Genomic DNA, 17,551 nt, shown 5'->3' with positions numbered 1-17,551 from the left:
CCTTATTCATGCATTTAACAGAACTTTACTAAGCACCTAATATGTGCCAGATACTGTGTTAAGCACCAAGGACATGACACAAAGAAGAGTCCTGTCCCCATCCCTTCAGCTGCCCATCAGGCTGGGAAGGGAGCCAGATGCTTCAATGGTCACAACAGTGTTATAAGCACCGTTTATATATCTGCTTTTATTTCAGGAAAGTCTTCTCAGGGCAGGGAACTTGTGCTGTATATCCTCACCGCCTCCCCCCGCCCCCGGGCATAGTGACCTTCAGGGGGTCAGTTAGTTGACTGAATAACAGACGGCTCAGTGGAAAAAACAATGGGTAAAACAGTGCACATGAGAAAGTGCTCAACCTCATCACATCTGGGAGATGTACAATAAAGCCACAGTGAGTTACTGCCCATCCATGCCACAGGCACATTAACTAAACATCTGATCAGAGCACGTGGAAGCAAAGATGCAGAGCAGCTCTTAGTCATCACAGGAAGCCTAGGAAAGGCGTGAATACACACGCACCCTGTGCAATTCAGAAATTCCACTCCTAGACCTGGATACACATACAAGAAGTTTGTGGTTGCTTTATTCACAATAGCTCTCAACCTGAAACAACTCAAGTGTGCATCAAAAGGAAAATGGATAAATGATGGCATTGGCCCATGACAGATTATACTGTGGGAAAGATGAAAGACTTATATGACCCACATGCAACGAGGTGGCTAATTCTCTAAACATGACACTGAGTGAAAGAAGCCATGTATACACACTATATGGTTCCACCTACATATGGGCCAAAATCAGGCAAAACTATAGTATATGCCGTATAAAAGACAGGATGATGGTTATCTCTAGGGAAGAAGGAGGGGTTTTGACTGGGAAGAAATGTTCTAGGTGCTGGTGATGTTCTAGTTTTATATATACGGTTGCTTTCTAATGATTCATTAAAGTTATACACTGAGGCTTTAGGCACCTTTCTGCAACTATGTGCTTGACTGCACAATTTTAAAAGGCTAAAAACAACAACAAACTCTCCCTGTAGCAATTTCAGCTTATCTCCCGCTTTTTTTTTTTTTTTTCTTTTCTTTTCTTTCTTTCCTTTCTTTTGCTTTTTAGGGCCTGCAGTTTCCCAGGCTAGGTCCCAGGTGTGTGCGACCTACACCACAGCTCATGGCAACGCCGGATCCTTAACCCACTGAACGAGGCCAGGAATCGGAGCTGCGTCCTCATGGTTCCTAGTAGGATTCGTTTCCACTGCACCATGACAGGGACTCCTTTTCTTTCTAATTTAAGCAAAATGAGTTATATCTAACCTCTGCTTTTTTGCCTTCAGGCTAAACAATCCCAAGGTCTTTAACCCTTCTATGAGAATGGTCCAGAAAAGCATTAATCACAGCTACTGTGTGGGGAAGCTGCACGGCTGCTGCCTCCATCACTTTGAACACACCTAGGATTCAGTGATGAAGCCAAAAGGGGAAATGCGTTTCCTAAACAGAGGGTCAGTTTCTGCTTTGAAAGAACAACTGCTCTTGTCATTTAATCTTAGCAGGTCAAGTAGTTGCAGACAGTCTTATTCATAAAACATTTCACCTCCTCCCTCTTAGAGAATGTTCTAGCTCCCATGGGGTTGTGAGGTGGTGACTTGAGCTGTTCTATTGCAGGGACTTGACATGTTGGATGAAGGTATTTTAAAAATTAACCAAGGAGTTCCCGTCGTGGTGCAGCAGAAACAAATTTGACTAGGATCCATGAGGATGCAGGTTCGATCCCTGGTCTTACTCAGTGGGTTAAGGATCTGGCATTGCCTTGAGCTGTGGTGTAGGACACAGACGTGGCTTGGATCTGGCGTTGCTGTGGGTGTGATGTAGGCCTGCAGCTACAGCCTGATTAGATTCTTGGCCTGGGAACCTCCATATGCTGTGGACCTAAAATATAGATAAATAAATAACCAAAAGTAGGTTGATTGCAGAAAATTTCAGAAAATGCAGGTGAGCTAATAGGGTCACAGTTACCCCTAATCCTCCACTGTCAATTCACTGGTGCCCACCCTGGCTGTTTCCCCTGCGTACAGGCTCCCCAGAAACCCTCCCTGGGAGCCTGTGTCTGCGAAGTACCCACTGTAGCTGTGAAAAACCCACCTATGGCTACTTGCTAACAACTGGCCTAAACGGTGAAGAGTTGTTATCTAAAATTAGGTAGTGCCAAAATAAATAAATAAATAAATAAAATGAGGTAGTACCAAAAAAGCCCCCCACAGAAAAAGTTCTCAGAAGTCTGGCTTTCACATGACACCACCAAGCTGCCTGTGTGCTTTCAGGGGCCTGGACTTCCTCAATTATGGGGAAGGACCTTTATCATCTGGGCTGCTGCACTGGTATTAGTTACCAGTCCCTGCTAATCTTGCTTTGTAGCTATAAATACAACTGCTAGTCTGGCTTGGTAATGATGAATTTGGCTTGTGGTGGATCTTCTGTTTAATTTTACTTCGTGCAGGGATGCATATTTACAACAACGGTCTTTTTCGTCCGTAATTTCCGATAACCAGACTTTACGGCACATATGGGCTACATCCAATTGGATCATCTAGCTCCTTACTGTAAAGCAGATGTCTGCAAACTCCTTCAGTATTTGCTCATACAGCAGATACCGCAACAGAACTGTACTGCCTGCTCAGGCTTGCTACTGAGCTTGCAACATATTATCAAAAAAGCAATGAATTACTGAGTTATTTTTAAGTACTTGGGCACTATTTTAGAACAGGATTTGCACATAAATACACTCATGTTCCTATCTTAACTCCTAGGAAATACATAATAAGCAATTCATAGAGTTGCTAGGCATAAATTAACTGACTTCCTTTCTTTTGTTGTTGTTTCTTTTCAATGCTTTATCATTAGGTTTTTTTATTCCACTAGACAGCTACTGCCACATCAACATAATTTTCACAATTCCCTGGGTCTTCCTATAATAACCCGACTTGCTCCGACTTGCTCGGAGAACCTGAAAGGCTTCCTGTGGGCGGAATAGCGGAGTTGCCCAAAGGGCTGAGGGGTGCTCCACGACTGTCTTTATGCTGATGTATAGTCCATTGAGGTTAATGACTAGACTGGCTTTTGAAGAAACAAGAAAGCAAGAGATGCCTCAAGTACCCTCGGAAGAAACAGAGGTCTCCAGAAGCGGGTAAGTGCCTCTACCCAATCAAAGTTAGCCAGCAGATGAAAAGGAGGAAAGAGGTATTTATCAACTATCTCTATGCACTGTGATAAGGATTATCATCAGTGAAGATAGCAGAAATAATGTCAAAACGATACTAATAATAATGGCTAAGAGGCCTGTGCTGAATATTTTACGTCTAAGTTTAAGCAGTGAATCTTCATTCGGTCTCATAACCACCCCACCAGATGACTCTACACAACTTGCGGTTTTATGCACGGAGTCCTGACACCCCGAAACCACCTCTTCTATGCTAGACTGGGCTGCCAAATGGCACCTGACTGGCTTCTAGTTTGGTTCAGCCAGCACAGAGAGGTTCACACATTTGGGTTCTGCTGAGCTGGAGTCCAGAGGTGGGGCCCTTTATCTCACTCTTGCCTTCTCCTCCTTCTCTCCCCTAGGGCTGGCCTATGAGTGGCTGGGCAGTCCCAGCATCCTGAAAGGGCAATGTCCCCATCTCCATGGATTGCAGGAAGCGGAGGGGACAAGCGCGGTCCTGTTGTAGGCTGGCTTGAGGGCAGCCTCTGCACTGGAGGTCTGTCTGCCGTGTTCCTGGGAGAAGTGGGCTGATTTCAGCAACAGCCAATCGCAGAATGCCAATGTGCCAAGTGGCCAATTCCCTGGATAACCAATTTATTAAACCACCAATATGCTGAATGTACGGTTTTTATTCTGCCATCACAATGGTATTAGAGGAAATGTACTCTGCCTGTCTCCTTGTTAGTTGAAGGGACTGAGGAGGAGATTGGAGGACAGAGGAAGGGGGTGAGATGGAGGGGCCTTCGTGGAACTGCATTTCAGAGGACTGATTTTCTGGGAATTGACGTAGGGCCATGTTCAGGTGACCACAGTCTTCTTCCCCAAAGCAATGAATACGGCTTAGCTATGCCAACGCGTCCTTAAAAGCATTTCCTTCAGCACTGACAATTTCACAGCAATTTCTACCAGCACATGGAGGAGAAGGTGTGTGAAGACACAGCAGTGAGAGATTTGAAGGCCCTGGCCCTGAAGACTAGAGTCGAGCAGGGCAGGCAGCCATGAGAAGCTGGAAGAGGTAAGGACCGATTCTCCCCTAGAGCCTCTGTAAGGAGCACAGCCCTGCAATACCTTGATTTCAGCCCGGCCAGATTTCTGGCCTCCAGAAACTGTAAGAGAATACATTTCTATGTTTTTGGTTTTCTGTTTTTTTTTTTTTTTTTTTTTTTCCTATTTTAGGGGCATACCCGCAGCATATGGAGGTTCCCAGGCTAGGGGTCCAATCGGAGCTGCTGCCGCCAGCCTACACCACAGCCACAGAAACGTGGGATCCGAGCCGCATCTGCGACCTACAACACAGTTCACAGCAACACCAGATCCTTAACCCAGTGAGCAGGGCCAGGGATCAAACCTGCATCCTCATGGATTTTAGTTGGGTTCGTTAACCGCTGAGCCATGAAGGGAACTCCCATTTCCTACAGTTTTAAACCACCAAAGCTGTGGTAACTTGGTATTGCAGCTATTGGAAACACGCCATACCCGACAGGCAGTGTAAATCAAAGAGCTCTGGATGCAGGACGAGCACAGACCTTGCTGCTCAGCCAGGGATTTCCACACTGGGGGCTAACATGGAAAAACGCTGAAACAGACCAGCTGGCACGGCCGACATGTGCACAGCCACAATTTCCACTTTCTAGTTAAACCAAACAGTACAGCTGTCTCATGACTGCCCAGCAGAATTAGAGCTTCAAAATTTTTTTTTTTAACGGTCGCACCTGTGGCATATGGAAATTCCCAGGCTGGGGTGGAATCAGAGCTGCAGCTGAGGCCTATGCCACAGCCACAGTGGATCCAAGCCACACCTGGGACCCATCCCACAGCTTGCAGTGACGCCGGAGCAAGGCCAGGGATCGAAGCTGCATCCTCCGGGAGACTATGTCACGTTCTTAACCCACTGAGCCACAATGGGAACTCTGGAGCTTTTAGTTTTATTTGAAGAAAAGGATATTTGTGTAACATAACAAAGACTACCTATCATAAACCAACAGCCAATAGCATATTCAAAATCGAATATTAGGGAAAAAACAGAATAGTTAGGCATACCAACTACAGTACTAAATAAGGAGGGCCACCATTACTGCTATAACCTATTTCTTCAAAAAAAAAATTTTTTTTTTGGCTGCACTCATGGTATGCAGAAGCTCTCATGCTAGGGATCAAACCTGAGCCACAGCAGTGACAATGCCAGATACTTAACCCACTGAGCCACAAAGGGAACTCCCTTACTCCCTTAATTCTGAGATGTACCCCAACATTTCTGATATTGGAATGTGAATAACATGCATGTACATTATATACAGATACTTTTCAACTAATGGCCCTCAAAAGCTATTATTAAAATGATAGCATGTTCATATGCTCAATGGTCTTAGAATCAAAGAAATATGGTATTTAACATTGTTGGAAACTTCCAGCATATTCTATAACGCAAAGTAGAAATAAGAGATAAACTCTAAGAAAGATTATTTGCAGATGATAATATAACCCTAGTTGATCCAAGAAGATTAACTGAAAACTCTTAGGACCACCATCAGTTAAGGAATATGGCTGGATATAAGAGAAATACACAAAGCAAAATACTTCCTTATATGAAAAATACTATATTCCTAGTAGAAATAAAACATTAAGGAAACATCTGGGAATAATCCCAAGAAATGTGAAGAGCCTACGTGTAGAAAAGCACAAAAGTCTATTGAGGAGTACCTGTCTTGTTTGTTTGTTTGTTATTGGCTATGCCTGCAACATGTGCAAGTTCCCAGGCCAGGGATCAAACCCATGCCACAGCAGTGACCCAAGCCGCTGCAGGGACAATGCCATATTTGCTGTGCCACCGGAGAACTCTGTCTTAGTATCTGTCTTAAGTTGAAGGATACACCAGCTCCAAACGGGATGGTTGAAAAACTTATGAATGCCAATTAGTGCCAATTAAATAACAGTTTATTGCAAATTCTAATGAGGTTAAGGGCAGTAAGGAGTAAATACCCAAAAAAATGTCTAAATTTCAAGTGTAAGAACAGGCAAGAATGGCCAAGATATTTTTTAATCAGAGGAAAGCCACACTGATTGAATTGAGGCAGTATTGGTATAATACAAGAATGGAGCTGCAGACTAATAGAGCAGAAGCACGTTTCCCCAACAGACCCTAGTGTGTGTACAGATCCAATGCACGGTAAGAGCCAAAGCAGCAGTGAGGCGGAGGAGGGTTAGTCTATAGATGGAGCCTGGCCAATTGAAAAAAAAACCTATCCAGAGTCTTGCCTTATATTAATAAACCAAAATAAACTACAAGTGGATTAAAGGATTCTTTGTAAAGTATTTTAAATAAAAAGACTGAAAAGCAAAGTCTGTGTGTATGACTTGACTGGTTCCATAGCAATGGAAGACATCACAAAGGAGAAGACTGATGTCTGTTCCTTGTAGATACATTTTTGAACTTTAAAACAGTGACATAACGTTGGAAAATGTTCATAGTAAGGAGTCTTTAAAAAGACATATTAGTAAAAAGAGGAAAATAGACAGGGAATCACAGCTATAGCTCGTCATACACAGGACAGGGCCAATATGTACACACGTATGTACAAAGCCCACATACCTAGATGAGACAGCATGCACACATGGAGTGCTCATATGGGCCAGCTCTGTAGTTTCTCTTTGAATTTTTACAGCCCCCTTAATAGAGAAGCACAGTGTTACTGTCCCCATGTTAACAGAGGGGAAACTGAGGGAGGCCAAAGCTGTTCAAGAAAACACAGCTAATAACTGGCAGAAGCAGGATTCAGACTCAGGCCCTTTGGCTCCAGAGCAGGCACTCTTGGCCATTACACACAGCACTGGCTGCTCCCACTAAAACTGCAGTAGATAAAAAGCCAATTCACAAAAAGGAAATGCAGATGCCTGTCAAATGCTGGGGAAATATGCAATCATATGTGTAATATGATTTATGTTTTCATTCATAAAATCAGCAATGAAAAAATACAACCCTCAGTGCCAGCTTAAGGGGACTCCGTGGCTACCTTCACAGTTTAATCCTGGCCCTCACCAAAACATTCTCAAAGATGATTAAGTCACTGCCACCTCCCATCTTTAACTCTTTAATGGCTACCTGTTACTCTTAGGATAAAGGCCCAAGTCCACAGCAAGGTCTGCAGTGTGCCCCCACTCCCTGTCAAGCCTATCCTTCCATACTTCCTAAAAGGCACTTCCACCCTGTTGGCCCCATGGCCATGGAGCACTCCTGCAGCCTCAAAAAAAGCCAAATCGTAGACTTTTTCTCCTCCAGTCCTGTCTCTATTCCAGAAATCATATAAAGTTTATAGTACCCATAACCCTGGGAAGCTTCCTTCATAGTCCTTATCAAGGGCTATCATTACACATATGATCTTTGTCTGTCCTGAGCAGTGAGTCTTGTACCCCCATGACCCAGCACAGCGCTTTGGCTATAGAAGGTATTTAACACATACTTGTCAAAGGCATATGCATTAATGGTTGAAAGAAAGAAAAAGGAGGGAAAAAAGTAAAAAAAGGTAAAAAAAGAAAAAAAAAATAAGGGAAGGAAGAGAAGGCTCTCTACCATACAGTGGTAAGAACAATTCAACCTTTTTTGGGGGGCTGCACCCGAGGCATACGGAGGTTCCCAGGCTAGGGGTCCAATAGGAGCTGTGGCCACCGGTTACACCACAGCCACAGCAAGGGGGATCCCAGCAGCATCTGTGACCTACACCACAGCTCATGGCAACACCGGATCCTTAACCCACTGAGTGAGGCCAGGGATCCAACATGTCCTAATGGATGCTAGTCAGATTCGTTTCCACTGAGCCACGAAGGGAAGTCCGAAGGGTTCAACATTTTTTTTTTTTTTTTTTGTCTTTTTGCCTTTTCTAGGGCCGCTCCCATGGCACATGGAGATTCCCAGGCTAGGGGTCCAATCGGAGCTGTAGCCACTGGCCTACACCACAGCCACAGCAACACCAGATCCTTAACCCACTAAGCAAGGCCAGGGACCGAACCCGCAACCTCATGGTTCCTAGTCAGATTCGTTAACCACTGAGCCACAACGGGAACTCCTGGGTTCAACTTTTTTACAAAGCAATTCGACAATGTGTGTCAGAAATCATAAATATGTGTTCATAACCTCAGTTAATAACAATCATTAATATTGTGATTCTATTGCTACATAATTGTTAAAAGCATAATTAATAATGCAATCATACAAGTCTACCTGGAAGAAGATACTTTGAAATCTAGTATGGAAATTTATGCTCACTACAGAATTGTTTACAATAGCAAAAAACCCCACACAATTAAATAAACATGGGTGTGGTGCAGCAGGTTAAGGATCAGCACTGTCCCTGCAGTGGCTTGGGTCACTGCTGTGGCACAGGATTGATCCCTGGCTGGGGAACTTCCATATGCCATGGGTGCAGCCCACCCCCTACCCCTAACACCCCCCACCCCAAACAAACCAAAACCAAAAACTACAAACAGATTTAATGTCCAGAACTGGAGAAACGATCAAGTAGATTCTGGTACAGCCACAAATTACATAATACATAAAAGTGACATTTACACAGTTAATGCCATGGAAGACATTTAGTTCACAATAAGTGGAAAAACCTAAAATTTAAATAGAGAACGGTTTCAGCTTTGAAAAACAATATCCCGAAGTGGCAGACAGTGCCGAATCCCCATGCTGGAACTCTCCCTTCTTTTCTGAGAGAACCTGATTCTGTCCACATTCCTCTGAGACAGCTGGGCTCCCTCCCCAGACCTAGAGGGAGGACTGTGATTAGTCTAATCTAGCTGGGTCTTGGCAATGCCGCTCCTCTTGCCAGTGATACATGTGATACAACTCTGGCCGACAAAACACAAAGAAAGTCTGTCAGGGGCTTTCTGTGACAAAGTTTCCTTGCTGTGACTAAGTGACACTCTGAGGATGGCAGAGTAGAGGGCTGGGACACTGCTGAGCTGCTGAATCAACCTACCCTGGAAGTGCCCTCTCTGTGTGTTAAACCAACACAGCATTGCACGCAAGACACCAAAATGTCAATGATGATGTCTCAGAGGGGGTTACCAGTGACTTAATTCATTTTAGTAAGTTTCTTCAATTTTCAAGTTTTCTTCAATAGAGCATCTATCACACCCAAAATGGGGGGGGGTGTTAATAAAAACAGGTAACTACATATTGCGTGAAACTTGCCCTTAAGAAACTCAGTCTAATAAGAGAAACAGTCATGTAAATAAATATGACGCGACAAAACCACAATGAGCACAGCTATTACAAGGGTTACAATAAAACCAAACTCAATATCTAATGGTGAGGATATGGAGCAACTAGAACGCTCACACACTGCTGGTGGGAATATAAAATGGTAACAACTTTAGAAAACTTTTAGGCAGCTTCTTCCAAGGCTAAATATGCAATCACCCTATGACTCAGCCACTATACTCCTAGGTACTTACCCGAGGAAAATGAAAAGAGATGGCCACAAAAAGACTCATACAAGGGGAGGGAAAAGGGGGAAGGGGGAGTTGTTTCATGGGTTGTAGAGTTGCAGATTTGTGAAATAAAAAAAGTTCTGGAGACCTGTTTCACCATGTAAATATATGTAATATTATGGAACGATACACTTAAAAATGGTTAATGGCACAACACTGTAAATCAACTACATTTTAATAAATAAAATCAGAAAATAGGAAAAAAATGGTTAAGACAGTAAATTTTCTGTTTTTTTTGTTTGTTTTTGTTTTTTCTTTTTAACCACAATAAAACAAAGAAGAATAAAAAGAATGCTCATAGGGCTTTATTCTTGATGGCTGCAAACTGGAAACAACATAAAAGTCCACCAACTGATGAATGAATAAACCACTGATGTATATGCGTACAATGGATACTGACACACGCAACAGGATGAATCTCACTGAAAGAAGACACACACAAAGTATATACACACACTGTGTAATTCTATTTATATGAAATTTTAGAACTGGCAAAACTGACCTATGGAGACAGACATCAGAACAGTGGTGGCCTTGAGGGATAGTGATGACTAGAAAGGTGCATGAGAAAACTTTCCAGGGTGATGGAAATGCTTTAATTTCTTTTTTCTTTTTTTTTTTTTTTTGTCTTTTTCTAGGGCCGCACCCGCAGTAGATGGAGGCTCCCAGGCCAGGGGTCCAATCGGAGGAGCAGAAGCTGCCGGCCTACGCCAGAGCCACAGCAACGCGGGATCTGAGGCTCATCTGCGACCCACACCACAGCTCACGGCAACGCCAGATCCCCAACCCACTGAGCGGGGCCAGGGATCGAACCCACAACCTCATAGTTCCTAGTCGGATTCGTTAACCACTGAGCCATGATGGAAACTCCTGAAATGCTTTATTTTCTTGAAGGATGGTGATTAAATGGGTATTACGTACTTGTCAAGATTCATTGAATGGTACACATAAAATATGTGTTGATTGGAGTTCCCGTTGTGGCTCATGGGTTACAAACCCAACTAGTATCCATAAGGATTTGGGTTTAATCCCTGGCCTTGTTCAGTAGGTTAAGGATCCAGTGTTCCCATAAGCTGTGGTGTAGGTTGCAGATGCAGCTTGGTTCCTGCGTTGCTGTGGCTGGAGCAGGCTGGCAGCTGCAGCTCTGATTGGACCCCTAACCTGGGAACTGAATTCTGTATGCTGCAGGTGTGGCCCTAAAAAACAAAGCAAAACAAAACAAAAAACAAAAAACCCACATTACACAATATTTTCATCAAATATTTTGTTAAACTCTGAAATAAAACCAAATATTACTTTTTAAAGTCGTATGTCAAAAAGCAAACCTTTAAAACACAGAATGAATAAAAAACATTTTTAAGCTTATAAGTGAAGGAAGAAATCAAAACAAGACAAAATGTGTCTACAGAAGAATGAAAAATAAGTTTTGTATGTTTAATGATAAAAGCAAAATTAGGAGGCAAACAACAAACTGGAAGAATGTTCACAGCAGAGTTTTGTTTTATACAGTGAGCACATACTCATGTTTTTTAGAAAATTTTATAATTTATTAAGAAAAAACCTTTTAAGTACAATAAGCAGATAGACAAAATTTTTTATGAGTTAACAGAATTTTAAAAATGGAAATAAAAATGGTCAATAAGCATATGCAAAAAGTTCAAAACTAATTACAACAAAAATGCAAATTAAAATGAGATACCATTTTTGTTTTTCTTTTTTCTTTTTGCTTTTCAGGGCCACACCCGGAGCATACGGAAGTTCCTAGGCTAGGGTTGAATTCAATGCCAGATCTGAGACTAGTCTACAACCTACACTGCAGCTCATGGCAATGCCAGATCCTTAACCCACTGAGCGAGGCCAGGGATCAAACCTGAATCCTCGTGGATACTAGTCAGATTCATTACCATTGAGCCACAACGGGAACTCCCCATATTTCGATTTAGCTAAGATTTTCCTCTTTCAGTTAAAATACCCAGTCCTGGGGAGGGCAGGGTGCAACAGACGCACGGCAAATGGTCAGGTGATGCAGTGTAAACATGTATTTGCTTTTTAGGAACCAAATGAGGACTAAGCACTGTGAGAAGGTACTGCAGCTGGGTGGAAGTGGGGCCCAGATGTTTGGGAGTGGTGAGTGTGAGGTGAAACAAGAGCCCACCCACCTCGAGCCTCTAACTACATGAGAACTATTTTTTGTATTAAAAGAAGAAACACAAAGTATTCCCCCTACTTTTTCTGTTGGGGGGTGGGTGTGGCATGGGTAGGGTTCCCTGAAGATAAGGTACAATCATAACCAGGAAGATGGACATGGGTTTGGGGCCTCCCTGGGAGGGGGCTGAAGACCAACACCTGCGCAGCCCTGTCCTGAAGGACAAGGGCACTCTGGGCTGCTAGTCCCCCATGCAGCTCTGCCACTCTCCCCAAGGCAGGGCGCTGGCCCTGGGGCTCAGTGGTGGGCACAGCAGAAGCAGCCTGAAATGGCCATGGAAAAGGCAAGGCGCAGCCCAGCATGTAGAACATGGCTGCGCCTGGGTGACAACCAAACAATGACAACAAGATGAAGTATATTTTATGTAGTAGCTATGACTATAAAAGCCTAAGAAAAGGTAAGGCTGGAGACACACACCAAGCTATTATTAGTAGCCTACCTCTGCAGGGTCAAATGAGCTGGAAGGAAATGGGTCTCATTAGCCTTTTTTTGTGTTTTGGTATTTAAAATGAAAAAAAAAAAAAAAAAAAAAGGTTTTAAAGTTCACAAAGCTTGATCCCCAAACTCCAGTCAAAGAATGAGTTGCTAAGGGACTTAAAACCGTTCCTAGCACATTGTAAGAGCTCAAGGAAAAAACATTTTTGTTTCTTTTTTGGCTGCACCCATGGCATATGGAAGTTCCTGGGCTAAGGAATGAACCTGAGTTACAACTGGGACCTACACTACAGCCGCGGCAATGCAGGATCCTTAACCCACTGTGCTGGGCTGGGGATCGGAACCTGCGCTGCCAGAAAGACAAGGCTGGATCATTAACCCATTGCTTTACAATGGGAACTCCCAAGGAAATATTTTAAAGATAATACTCTAAGGAAAGAAAAGACTCAAACTACGCAAAAAGTCTTAATATACAACCTATCCTTGTTCAGAAGGGTTTAAAAGGGGTGAAACATCTCACAGGGTATAATTTCCAGGTGGCTGCTGCTTGGGGCCTGACCCTTTGCTTCTGCAGGTTCAAATGCACATGGAGAGAGAGTTTCCGCCTTTCTGGGATGGGACCTGCAGTATCAGTGTTTACAAACTTTACCGGTGAGAGGTGTATCTATCATGCAGACTGAATCCTCATCAACACGGTGGCAGCATTTTCTCCCCGTAGGCAGATTTTCGCTCATTCATTTAATAAGCATAAGCATGTACTATGATCCTAGGCCCTAGAGATCCAGCAGTAAATAAAACAAAAACACCTTTCCTCATTGTTTTCATGAAGTTGATGTTTTAGTGAGAAGGCAGGCAACAAATAAATATACAATGTCGATTGGTTGTAAGTGCTAAGAAAAATTATGCTAGCTAAGGAGGTAAGAAATACGTAGCAAAGACCACCACTGTCCTCAAGTGGAGAACTAACCAGGAAACAATTCTCAAACAGAAATCAGACCCACGGAGTTCCCATCATGGCTTGGAGGCAACGCATCTGACTGGCATCCATGAGGACGCAGGTTCGATCACTGGCTTCGTTCAGTGGGTTAAAGATCCAGCGTTGCAGTGATGTGTGGTATAGGTTGCAGATGCGGCTCAGATCTGGTGTTGCTATGGCTGAGGTGTAGGCCAGCGTCTATAGCTCTGATTCGACCCCTAGCTTGGGAACCTCCATATGCCTTGGGTACAGTCCTAAAGAAACAAAACAAAACAAACAAACAAAAAAAATCAAATCCTCAATAGTGCTGTGCTCAGGGATTGATGTGACCTCCTCATTGATGGAGGTCAAGGAAGGCTTCTGAGAAGAGGAGCATGACCTGAATCCAATAGGAAATTGAGCAGACAAAACAGGGTGTGTGTGTGTGTGCGCGTGTGCGGGCGCACACGCGCACACACACTTACAACTCAGAGAGCAGATGCAAAGTTGTGGAAAGGATAAAGAGCACATGATCAATGACAACAAAATAACAACATATAGTGGACAAACAAAACTAGGTGGATCTGTTCCATTTGGAAGGCCCTGGAGGGCCTTAAAGAAGTGGGAAACGAGCACACCTGTAAGCACATGTGCCTGTGCACATACACACACTTGCAGTAGCCATCTGCTATTTTCGCCTAAGGACCTCTGTACTTCCCCATCCCACACAGTGACAGAGGGGCACTTTACTCCATTCCAAACGTGGGCCTGTGATACAGGTCTAGCCAATCATGGTACCCCACCTCCTTGTCCACAGTGATTGGTTTACAATGCTAGAAGAGACTACTTGGGCCTGCCAGTCATCACCCTTTTCAGTATGTGTGGAGAAAACAGCAGGAAAGAATGAGGGCAATAAACAGAAAGCAGCAGAGAAAGGCAGAGCCAAGAGAGTCTTCATGACATCATTTCAGCCTCATGATCCAGCCATTCCTGAAGCTCACATTTGGACCTCCTAGTTAAATGATCAAAGCGGGGATAACCCTTTTTTTCTTATGTTAGTTTTCATTAGGTTTCTGCCATTTGCAACTAGATTAACATACCCCCTAATGGGGAGAGAACTTCACTCTGTGTGTGGTGGTGGAGGGTATAGAGGGAAAGGGAGGATGAATTATGTTGGAGGGTCTCTCCCATTCAGTTTGATAAACATGATGAAATCATGGCTTCAAGGCATCTGGGAGAGTATAGAAGCAGCCAAGAGAGCCCCTTGGGTGGAGGAACTGAGAGTTTGTCATAATCTACATGGATGGGTTATATAAACCTTGTGAGTTTCTAGTAACTCACGATACTGCCGTTAAGTCACCTTTGAACTGAGAACCAACACAGAAGAGCCGATCAAAAACACCAAGAAAACCATCTGTTTAAAACCCATTTACTATTCCCATATTAATGCACATCAGTCACAGATGTTTCTCAAATATTTAATTTTGTGACAAACTTAGTATTTTGAACTCTATCCCTGATACCAAACAATCATCCAGTGCTCTCCTGAAAAATTAACTCAAGCAGGGGTACCCATTATGGTCCTAACAGATGTTATAGGAAAATAAACTGGCTGCATCTCAAGAGATCACGACAGAAGCCCAAAAGCTCAGATCCTATCGTTCACATATCTGAAAACTCAAATCAGTTGGTCACAGATAATAATACCAATCTTGGTCTGAAACACAGCTTCAAATCTTTAAATCCATGAATCAGAAAGATGTTCATATTACACTGTGTTATAGTATAAACATAGCTAGCTTAAGGGAAACTGTGTGTTAAGCAGTGGGTCTCCTTCTGGCAGAAGTAATAACAAATAACTTAAAATTTTTTCTTCTTTCCACAAGCATGTACCAAATACCTACTATGTGCCCAACGATCCCAGCACTGTGTGCCCATGAGCCTTTTCTTTTTCTTTGGGTGAAAAGGCCAAATCTTGGTTCACATCTGGATAAGGCTGGGTAAAATGCAAAATAAAAGATAATTTACCACTGGACAACTTGAGATGTTATTCTTACAACAAATACTGCCCCTCTAAACTCTGCTATGCCTCCCTTCCCCCACCACACCAGGCTCATACCACCTGGACTCTAGTCGCTGAGAAATAACAAGATCCACACCCCACAGAGCCTGAGGGCCTTGGGTTCAAGTTCCAGCTCTGCCATTAACTAGGGTCTGGAACTTGGCTAAGCTCGCCTTCTCCATCTGTAAAATGGGAATAATACTTATTGCACTGGGTTGCTGGAGGGATTAAATGAATAAGTGTATGTTAAGAGCTTGGTACAGTGCCATATACATAGCAAGTGCTCAACAAAGAAAAGCTATAATTAAGACAATAAAGTAAAGCTTTAACCTCTTTCCAGTTCTAAAATTTCATGGTCCACAGTAGAGAGATTATGGGTTTTGAGTCTCCCCACCCCCACCCCAAGTCTGCTTTATCACATCTGGGAGAATAGCAAACCTCCAGAACAGCAAAAATGTCCCCTGCTTTTTAAGCAGCTGTACCAATGGGAAGCATTCAGCAATGGAGCAAGTTCAAGTCATGGGTGATGATGGGCCCTTACTAATAATAGCTAGACACTTCAAATTCTGACAACAACCCTGCAAGGTAGATGTAATTATCTTCATTTTGTAGATAAGACCAAGTAGGAGTAGAAAGGTTAAATAACTCACTCACTGTCACACCGCTGGCAAACGCAGCCCTGACTCCAAAGTTCATGCCCCCTTTCCACACTATACCTTGCCTCCCATACAGCAAACACATCCCACTGCTTGTGAAACAATGAAATGATGAAAAAGGGATTTCAGGATCTCTGAAACGATGGGAACAGGCCTTCTTCGGCAAAGAAACTGATATCATCACTCACATTTGCTCGACAATTTGTTGCTCCTGATTCTCTGCTCTCAATGACCTGTTCTAGCAATCTGGCCTCCCTCTCTGACAACAGCCACCATGCAGGCCTCTGTGTGCAAGTCTCCTCCCTTAGCACCTTAGACTACTCCCTCCCTCCGCTAACCACAGGCTAGGATTCCCCCCTACTGCGTTTAAAATCCAATGACAGACAGGTGCGCATCCCTTTTTGAAAGGCAAGTTTTCCAAACTCTGACAGCAACACGGCACACCTGAGGCAGGCTTACCCTCTATCGGGGCCCAAGAATCAAGCCAAAGAGATGAAGGAAGGGGAGGTGACGCAACTAGGCCTCCTGCACCAGGGCCAGACCGAGGCGGAGCGCAGTGGCCGTGAACCCGCAGTGGGCTCTCCACCGCGGACGCCTACGCCTTCCCTGTGTACCGCACGCCAAGGGCGACGGATGTTATCCCAGGGATAAGGCGCCGGCCTATGCAGACAGGGGAGAAGGCGCAGGAAGGCGCGTACCTGAAGGAGCCTCCCTCTTCAGTCACTCTCCCGGGCGAGGGAGTTGGCAAGAGAGAAACAAGGGCCTTTGGTACCCAGCTGTTAGGCTCCGGCTGGCACAAGCGCCAGAGCATCCGTGCGCGGCCTCTGCCGCCCACACCCGCGCACACCCGGGAGCACAAACACACGCACACAAGCACTCGGCCCCCGGCGCCCGCTTCCCCGCAAACCTGCGGAGCCTCGCCGCTGCCTCCGACCCCCATCTCCCCACCTGGCCCCGCGGCCAGCCTCAGAGCCCACCAGGGCGCCCCGCGGTCCCCGTTCCAGCGGCGTCCGACACTGGAGCGGCGGCTCGAGCCGGGCGTCCAGGTCACAGAAGGTGATGGCGGGAAAGGAAAAATCCTCTTACCGGTCTAGTAATTCTCCGGGACACAGCCCGACACCTGAGGCTGCCACTGACGCCGGGACCCTCCCCCCGCCCTCCCCCACCACGTAGCCCTCTCTACCTTCAGCCGGGAATCAATGGCCGGGTCGCGGATTGGTGACATCATTGGCGCGCCGGGCGTGGGAGGGAGCACCACGTGATTCCCCTCTCTTTTGTTTGCGTCCTAGTTAAGCAGGGATTTTGTTGCTGTCCTCCTTGCCTTTTTCGAGATATGTTAATGGCGTTGTTGCAGGCGCGATGGGAAGTAGATAGGTGGGTTTGGGATGCTGCATTTTTTTGCCTTGATCTAACCCCTCAGTCACTATAACGTAGTGGGGCCGGAAGGCTTGACTCTGTATATGGATAGCACTTTTTTTTTTTTTGACGGATCTCAA

At 44.5% G+C, this 17,551-nt stretch overlaps 1 protein-coding gene across 14 annotated transcripts in view; it reads right to left on the bottom strand.

Annotated features, from left to right (window-relative positions):
- The window catches only part of ADAR (adenosine deaminase RNA specific), a 43,029-nt gene extending 25,745 nt beyond the window's left edge, over window positions 1–17,284 (bottom strand). For 9 of the 14 annotated variants that reach the window (XM_085022886.1, XM_085022888.1, XM_085022887.1 and 6 more), the window contains exon 1: window positions 17,142–17,272. Coding sequence is in view for 4 of the 14 variants with exons in the window: in XM_021089756.2 (XP_020945415.2) it covers window positions 17,239–17,283 (45 nt within the window). In the remaining 10 variants the exon portion in view is untranslated. Of the gene's footprint in view, window positions 1–17,141 lie in introns of all 14 variants that reach the window. The other 5 variants (XM_021089756.2, XM_085022875.1, XM_085022881.1 and 2 more) reach the window with 2 other exon arrangements.
- Window positions 17,285–17,551: the final 267 nt, after the last annotated feature.

The sequence above is a fragment of the Sus scrofa genome, chromosome 4 (genome assembly GCF_054392235.1).
Source record: "Sus scrofa isolate SSC_HxYL_T2T_F1_AM1 chromosome 4, Sscrofa_HxYL_maternal_Yorkshire_Landrace_v2.0, whole genome shotgun sequence".
In the NCBI taxonomy this organism is placed as follows: domain Eukaryota; kingdom Metazoa; phylum Chordata; class Mammalia; order Artiodactyla; family Suidae; genus Sus; species Sus scrofa.
This window is presented reverse-complemented; position numbering and strand designations above follow the sequence as displayed.